We start from the raw sequence: 8,775 nt of genomic DNA, 5'->3' as shown, positions 1-8,775 counted from the left end.
TTTAGAGAGAAAAAACATCAACGGAGACGTGGAACAATAACGCGTGTTAACATGCTGCGGCAGCTGGAACAAGCCCCAGGCGCCCCGAGGGGAAGGGATCCCCTTCACAATTAAACAAAGTCTGGCCTCTGTTTCATCTCTGACTAATGCCTCTGTTGTCACGGAGTTCCTGTCCGCCTGCAGCATTATGTCCCAAACACAACGTTGTAAACAATTTCCTTTTTCATTCATTATTATTTATTTCAACAACAAAAATATAAAAAAAAGAACTTCAATTGTTCTGGTACAAAAATAAATTACATACTATTCACACTAAAAAACCCATAAAACTGTACCCTGCAAATATTGTACATTACATTCATACTACTATTGTATAAGTCTAACTTCACATTTGGAACTTTTATTAATTATGGCAACATTATGTTTTACAAGTCTACAATCCAACATCTGTTGAGCCTTAAACTATGATAATAATTGATTCTGGTTTTTTATTATTTTTACATGAACTATCTGCCCTGTTGCACAGAACTACATCCAGCATAAGACTCGCTAACACTGCCTGCTGTGTTTGGGCATCTCGCCCATCCCCCCCACAGTGGCCATGTTGGATGCCCACAGTATTAGTGTCTCATAGGGGCAGATTCAGAACAAATGCAAGAGCGAGTAGTTTAAGCGAGGTAGAGCACCAAATGAACCATGAGCGCATGACTCCCTCTAAAACCATATTGTCATTTTTACATTTGTGATTGTATTCAGAATAAACAAACAAGATATATAACATGTTAGTCAGTGAGCTTTCGAGGTGTTTATATAGGTATGTGTATTTTTAAAGTTTGGACAGAGCTGGGCAAGCTGTTTCCCCCTGCAGATTATATGCTAAGCTAGGCTAACCATATCCTGACTCCAGGTTGGTACCTTACCCACACACGATTCTGAAAAAAGCAAATATCTGTATTTCTTCCTATTAAACTGTGTTTTGAACTAAAACTGTTTTCTATGTTGCAATAATCTACGTTTGGAGACAAACCACACACTACTGACTTTGACCTCTATCTGGTCGGGCTCTTAAATATTTGTTAGTTGTCGGACTGCCTCGCGGCCGTCTCCTCAGGCAGTGCGGCCTTCCTCGGATGTTTCTTCTCTTTCCCACTGTGGACAGATGTGTCCTTGTGTCCTGAGTCATTCTGCTGTCTGGAGTAGCGCTTGCACTTGCAGGAGGTCACCACCGTGATCTTGTAGGTCCTGGAGCTGCCATCCTGGCACTGCAGCCGGATCCGCTGGCTCCTGGTCCGGTCAATGACGCAGCGCCACTCCTGGGAGTCGGGGCGGCTCCAGTGCCTCCCAGTGTAAGCCCCAATCCAGTTGGGCAGCAGGTGGGACGGCAGACACTCCCCAGCACACACCAGCTCCTTGATAGGGTTGACGCTGGTGCACTGGCCGTCGGAGATGTACTTGGTGGACCTCAGCTCCCTGCAGCCCACCTGGCTCTGCTCTGTGCCTGAGACATGAAAACTCAGTTAGATATACGAATGCTCCTCCATCTGTTTACAGGCCGTATTACAGAAATCTCTTACTGTAACTTACAGATCCTATCTGAACTGTTTGGTAGCCATTGTAATTATGGGTTACAGGACAAATCCGGCGCAAAATGAACCTAGGGGTTAATAACACATATGTGTACCGAGTCGACCGTTCTCTTAGATATGTTTTTTTTTTCATGCTAATCGAATGTGACCAGTTCTAATTAGCGTATAAAGCTAGTTGTCGGGTCAAGGGTAAAGTAAAAAGAAATAGCTATTTCTATACCACTAACAAGGCTCAAAATAGCACCACACTTCCACAGTAGCATAATGAGGGTCCCTACATGTGACCAGTCGAATGACGAACGCCGTGCAACCAGTAACCAGTAACATAGCTCAAGATGGCCCCCGCATGTATACGTGAACGGTCTTTTTTTATAAACTGTCTGTATGCTTACAAAGTTCTCAATGCTTCGGTTTACATGATTGCACCTAAATCCACCAGGTAAAGACTATACGTTCTCTACATCTCCACATTCAACATACTTAAGAATTGATTACTTTTTATTATTTGGAATGGATAGCAGCAGAGTGCAAAAAGTGTCACACTGGAACAATGGATCTTAAAAAACTAAGTCAGAAGTCAATGGATCCCAAGAAATAAAATTTAGAAACAACAGGCAGATAACACGATATATAAGATAAAGGACCCCAAAACTAAGGAGAACCACCGAGTCGACAATGACCAGAAAATGGAGACACCACTCAAATCATTACAGTTGCCAACCCCTAGAGATAGTGGTGGGGGGAAAAATGTGTACAGCATGGTATTGCAATATTTTCCATGGCAATACTGTATCGATACACAGACGCCAATTGTGTTGGTCAGTTTGTCTGCTTGACAATCCCATTTTGCAGCAATAAAATTGAAGTGAACAATGTATCTTTTTAGATAACACAGATGCTAACAAAGTTTCCTTTTGGGGACATCATTTGAAATTGGGAAAAATTTGTGAATATTGCAATTTGTTTAAAATCGCAATAATATGGTATCGTGACATAAGGATCGTGATTATATTGTATTGTGAGGCCTCTGGTGATTCCCACCCCTACTTACAGAAGACCAAAATAAAGCACTAATCTCACAGAGAAGAAATCATGTATTTGGCTATAACCAGATTAAAAGCTAATAAATCTCTGGGCACAGGAGGTTTCACTTTCGAGTGGTACAAAAGTCTCAAAGAAGCCCTGACACCTAAAAACATTCAACTGGGTCCTGACAGAGGGGGGAACTCCAGCCTCATGGAAAGAAGGGAACATTTCAGTTACACCTAAGGGAGAGTGTGCAAGATAAAGACCAATTAGCATGCTAAACCTGAATTACTTTTTGTTTAATCATTGCCAAAAGACTTGATAAAAAAATCTACCTGAAATATCAATATGGACCAAACATGATTTGTCCGATTACATCAAAGTCCTGATAACATTAGAAGAACTTTACAAATCATTACAGTGCAGATCCACTTTGGCAACACGACTGAAGCGTGGTGTTGCGATTTAATACATCCATGGTTGATGCTCCACGCCCTTGACCGGCAGCTGATTGGCTTGACGTCACAATAGGAATATAGTGGAGCGCGGCGTGACAGAAGCGTCTTACAGCCAGGTGGATCTGCACTGTGAGACATATTTATCAAAACAAAATACGGGCTATGCTGATAGGCCTAGATGCTGAATTGGCTTTTGATTCGGTTGAATGTAAATTCTTATTCAATTTCATGGAGAATGTGGGGTTTAATCGAACAATCATTAGGTTGTTAGAGATGGGCCATGAGTTAAAATATTAATAAAGAGCTCACTGATTGCTTTCGGTTTGAGAGATCCACAAGACAAGGCTGCCCAATAAGTCCACTTCTATTCACGATTATCATTGAACCGTTGGCACAACGGATTAGACAGGTCCTTAAAGGGTAACTACCGTTTTTTTCAACCTGGACCCTATTTCCCTATGTATTGTGTGTGACTGAACAACAATCTTTGACATTGGTCCAGTTTTAAGCGAGATCGCTGCAGTCGGCAGCGGCAGCGGCAAAACAAGCTACAATGTAAGTTAACAGGCAGTGTTGGGAGTAACGCATTACAAAAGTAACGCAATTACAGTAATGTATTCCTTTTTGCTGTAACGCAGTAATATAACGCATTACTAATTAAATTTCGGTAATATTGTTACCCGTTACAATCTCAGTAACGCGAGTTACAACGCATTTTAATGCAACATTTTTTAAGAATTTCCCAACACCGCAAAGCATTTGTTCACAGGAAAAAAAACAAATTGAAATTCACAAGCTAGCTGCCAAGTCAAACTTCCGCTATTATTTTGGTGAAAGTAACTCAAAAGTAATGCAAAAGTAGTGTAACGCATTACAATTCAGAGACAGTAATATTGTAATGTAACTAATTACTCTCAAATGACAGTAACTAGTAATCTATAATGTATTACATTTTGAAAGTAACTTGCCCAACACTGTTAACAGGGCAATTGTGCAGCTGGTATTTACCTTCACAAAAGTGCTCGTTTTGCCGCTGACAGACTCAGATTAATATTCTAAGTGTCTGACAACCTTATGGAAAGGATTTCTAAGGAGGTCGATCTTTTTGTTAAAGAGTAAGATCCTTTTTGAAACATAATAACATCCGCAAAATTGCATTCGCTAAACCCACCAGACTCTGACAAAGTCAACAGAAACTAAATAAAACTATCAAAAACCGTTTTGGTTAGTAGGGTAGTTTTGGTTGAAATAAACACAAATTTACCAATTTACATGTGAAAATATGTTGACTCTATACACGTATATTATACACATATTATTCCTTTTTTAAATGGAGTCTGGTGGATTTAGCACTAGCGACCTCAGACTTGTTTCTGGTTAAACAGAAAGGTCTCAAAGAGGTTTTAAAGATCTATATCTGTACGGATCCTACCTCCTTCTATAATTTGTAAAAAGGCTGTAAGATACAGTGGTAACGCAGCACATTTATACAAATCCAGTCCTGGGTTTTAATTAATTAATAATCCAAAGGAAAAAAATCACAAAACCACTTAAAGGTCATGAAAATTAATTCAGATTTAGCAATTTGATGATGCTCTTAATTATTAAAAAGTATCGTTATAAGCGATACTGGCCCTTTATTTACTTGGTATCTGATCGATACCAAATTTTGCACCAGTGGCCTTTTCATTTCATGTTTGTTTTAAGTTTGATTATGAACAATATACAGAGCTAGTTTAATACACAAGTTACACAATGAATGGATGGGTAGATAGCAGCTGGTATATGACTTACATTGCAAAATCCATTTATTCTTTTCTTTCTTGCGTTTTTGTCCCTTATGCTCTTGTTTGTCCTATCTTCTTTCTTTCTTTCTTTCTTTCTTTCTTTCTTTCTTTCTTTCTTCTGAAGTCCCAATATGCAGTGGAAGCCATTACCTTTCTCTCTAACTTTTAAATCCTGATGCTAGCTGTAATTATGTGGGTCATGTTAATCATATGACTCAGCTCATATGGCTAGGCCTATTTCAAAAATTTAAAATTTAGAACAAAGTTGATTTCTAAAGAAAAAACTATCTAAAAAATCTAAAAAAAAAAAAAATCTAAAGAGGAAACTCCAGCTGCTACTCCTGCCACACACCACCGCCCTGAGAAACAATAACATAATCGACCCATCACTTTGAAACAATATGCGTCAAGCTTTAGTGAGCAAGACAAATCATGCGCTCAGGCCAATGTTAAAGTGCTGTAACTGCGCATGCGTACTCACCGTTCCGCACCGCGTCCCCCAGCCGCCTCCCGCCGTGCCTCGGCCGGTTCGAGTCCTCCTCCGCCGGCTCGTCCTGAGTGTCCTGGGCCGGTTTAGTGTGTCCGGACTCTGTGGCGGCGTTGTGAACAGCTGAGCCGCGCGTGCTCAGCAGCAGCAGGAGCGCAAGGAGCGCGAGCGGCTGGAGTCTGCTGGCAGGACGGAGCATGACTGATCTGAGAGCTGCTGTCAGGGACAGACAGGGGGGCCACCTGATCTGATCTGATCTAAACTGATCTGAGAGCTGCTGTCAGTGACAAACCGGGGAGGGGGTGGGGGGGGGGAGGGGATTCCACCTGATCTAATCTAAACTGATCTGAGAGCTTCTGTCAGCGACCGACAGTGTTCCACCTGATCTGATCTGATCTGAGAGCTACTGTCAGGGACAGTGTTCTGACTGATGTGCGGCAGCTGTGCTTTATACCCGGGAGGAGCCCCGCACACCTGACAGCAGCAGCACGCCCTTCTGCTGCTCTACAGTTCTCAGTAACAAGTCCTATTGCGCCTGCGCACTGTGTTTAGCGCATCAGTAAACCATAGGATGCTTGACGGATGCTTCAGCTCTGGAGCCTATATGGAGAACGCAATGTTACTGCTCCTGATTAAAATGTAGCCTAAATCTGTATTATCATTTTCAGACATATTTTGACATATGTGCCTCCATGACTCCATCTTATCTCTGACATTTCTAAAAGAAAGAAACACATTTTATTATTTCTTTATTTAAGGACAATGCACATTTAATGAACATGTACACGTAAAAGTGCCAGATTATAGCCCAAAGGCTAATTTCCATCTGTAGTCCCAATTGGCAGATATAAATTACAATAACAGGACATAAGATAAACACTATTAACATCTGCTATATAAAACAGGATAAAACAGGATGAAAAAAACAAAGATTATTAATAAATGTTATAACAGAGGCTCAACATACATATGTTTCACTAAACTATACGGTACGACATACGAGTAGGGGTGACCCATACGTGGTTAGTTTTAAGACAAAATATATACAGTAATAACATTTGTTATGTGAAACATAACATAACATGTGCCACTCAAGACCATATCGTTCTGTTCCTCAGCCTATGTGACATTCTTTCACACGCAGTAACATTTGTCGCCCAGTCATGAAAAGGAAGCTTTTCGAGGGAATTCCGGTTCTTAAAATGTTCAATAATTATTGCTGTCTTTGTCCAGTCCTTCAAACAGATCATAATAAGTTTAATATAATAAAACAATGTTAGGTTTTAGACAGAATACAGACTTCAGGCCTGTACCATCAGTATAACAGTGACTCAGTTGTTGGATTGTCCACAGTAGGCTACATAGAGTCCCTTCATCTTCCTCACATGTCCAGCAAGCTACGGACTCTTTCAAACTGGATGTCAAGGGGAACTGTACTGTACCTGAAGAAGGTTTTTTGTCTCCACCTAGTGGCTGGATATGGTTCAGTTTGGTAAACACTATTACTGATATATTAATCTGTTGAATCGGCTGCACCAAATATCTTGGGTTTACCATTAAAGTATTCTTGCTGAGTGGCTTTTTATACATTCATCGATAATATAGTTCATGTTTAAATCAACCAGCATACACCTGGAGGCTCTATGGCAGGACAAGCTGTGATTTCTTTGTTGGCTTGCCAAGAATAAAGAAAGCACAGATAAGCACCACATGGCTGTGTGGACACTGGATCCCTCTGGTGCACAAGTGGCCTTTTCATTTCATGTTTGTTTTAAGTTTGATTATGAGCAATATATAGAGCTGGTTTAATATTGTGACACAATACACAATGAATGGATGGGTAGATAGCGGCTGGTATTTGACTTACATTGCCAAATCTATTTGTGCCCACTATTATTGAACTTATTTCTTTCTTGCATTTTTGTCCCTTATAATCTTGTTCTTCCTATCTTCTCTTCTTTCTTTCTTTCGAAGTCCCAATATGCAGTGGAAGCCATCACCTTTCTCTTTAACTTTTAAATCCCGATGGTAGCTATAAAGACCCTGGCCAGCTGTTCCTGCATGGTGCAGGACCCTGGCATCTGTTCCTGCATGGTACAGAACCCTGGCTAGCTGTTCCTGCATGGTGCAGAACCCTGTTTTTCATAAAGTAGGCTAAAATGAACAACTTCACCCAGGCTTTACCCGCGCTGTCGCAACAGAGTCAGCACTCGCAAGTGCAAGTTTTTTAGCTTAATTTACCTTAACTCAACAGCTTCGGAGTCATTGGAATGGTTCTATGACTTTTTTTCCAGTTGAATGGTGGCACTTTTTGGAGCTTGGGGAGCCGAATGATCAGTCTGACTGCCTTTTCTGCCGATGGTCGGCCATCAGGTTGGTGTGTCAGAGCCTTAAGGGGTAAAGTCATAGACTTATTAATGAAGTGAGAGGACGACTGGAGCGATCGCTCTCTGTGTCAAATATCGCCGCAGATGAGATTACATTGTTGTTAGTAGTTGAAAGACCCCATAGACGCCAAGTAGAACTTGTAGCCTAATAGTAAGCGTTGTTGTGTTTGTACATTTTATGGATGTATGATGTTGAAACAAGGGGGCAGAAACTACAACTGAGGGGGCAAAGCCCCCATTTTGCCCCCTCGTGGCACCGGGTGCACACTGGACCACTGCGCCACCTTAACAGCTGCATTGTGGATCAGTTGTGGGGGGTTTGAAGGTGGAGTTATAACCACAGTCGAGTCAAGCCAACTCCCAGCTGCTTTTTGAAACCGTATACCTATTTTAGTAAGCCCAACCAGGTGTCTTATATTATTTGTTGACTCAGTGACTATAATAAGTCATTAGGTAGCACTATCTGTCAGTTAACCAGTAGCCTAACCGTCTTCAGTGTGGGTTTAATGGTATATTTAAATTATGTTATTAATGAACCATTTTCTTCTGCTCTGCCATCATGTATGGCCTGGCTGTGTTGCAGAATGCATCTCTTCAGGATGCTGAGAAGGTCTTCCTCTCTGGGCCAGTTTATCATTGCAGGTAAGAGTAACATTACACAATGCCATGGAATCTTTATAAACTATTTAATAATATTAGTTAATATCTTAATTTAGAAGTGCTAGTGAATGCAAGTGTTACCAATATTTCTTTTAACCTGGCATTCAGTTGGTAGGTAGCCTAGTAGTTACCTACTTCACATTTGGGGTTTCAATACTGAAGGGTCAGGAAAAGTCAAACGTAGATAAAATGTCATTTCTATCTCTCGCTCTGTCTCGGTTTCTCTCTCCCAGGGAGCATTGAGGTTCTGTCATCCTCCGCTGTTTGTGTCGCATGCTCACTCGGCCATCAGCACCAACGGAAAAAAAACATATTTCTTCTTCTCTTTGATGGGGGGTGGGGTGCGCAGTGTGGAATCTGTTTAATATATTGTTATTGTTGTTT

General features: G+C 41.0%; 1 protein-coding gene across 1 annotated transcript; it reads right to left on the bottom strand.

Moving 5' to 3' along the window:
- Positions 1 to 337: 337 nt before the first annotated feature.
- LOC114567788 (sclerostin domain-containing protein 1) lies at positions 338 to 5,543 on the bottom strand. Its single transcript, XM_028596893.1, has 2 exons — positions 5,339 to 5,543; positions 338 to 1,498 (listed from the first exon to the last, which is right to left on the bottom strand). The coding sequence occupies exons 1-2, from the start codon at positions 5,541 to 5,543 to the stop codon at positions 1,077 to 1,079; spliced, it is 627 nt and encodes a 208-aa protein (XP_028452694.1). The 3' UTR covers positions 338 to 1,076.
- Between the last annotated feature and the right edge of the window lie 3,232 nt (positions 5,544 to 8,775).

Source organism: Perca flavescens, chromosome 14 (genome assembly GCF_004354835.1).
Source record: "Perca flavescens isolate YP-PL-M2 chromosome 14, PFLA_1.0, whole genome shotgun sequence".
Classification (NCBI taxonomy): Eukaryota; Metazoa; Chordata; class Actinopteri; order Perciformes; family Percidae; genus Perca; species Perca flavescens.
The sequence above is the reverse complement of the archived record's forward strand: the minus strand, read 5'-3'. Positions and strand labels throughout refer to the sequence as shown.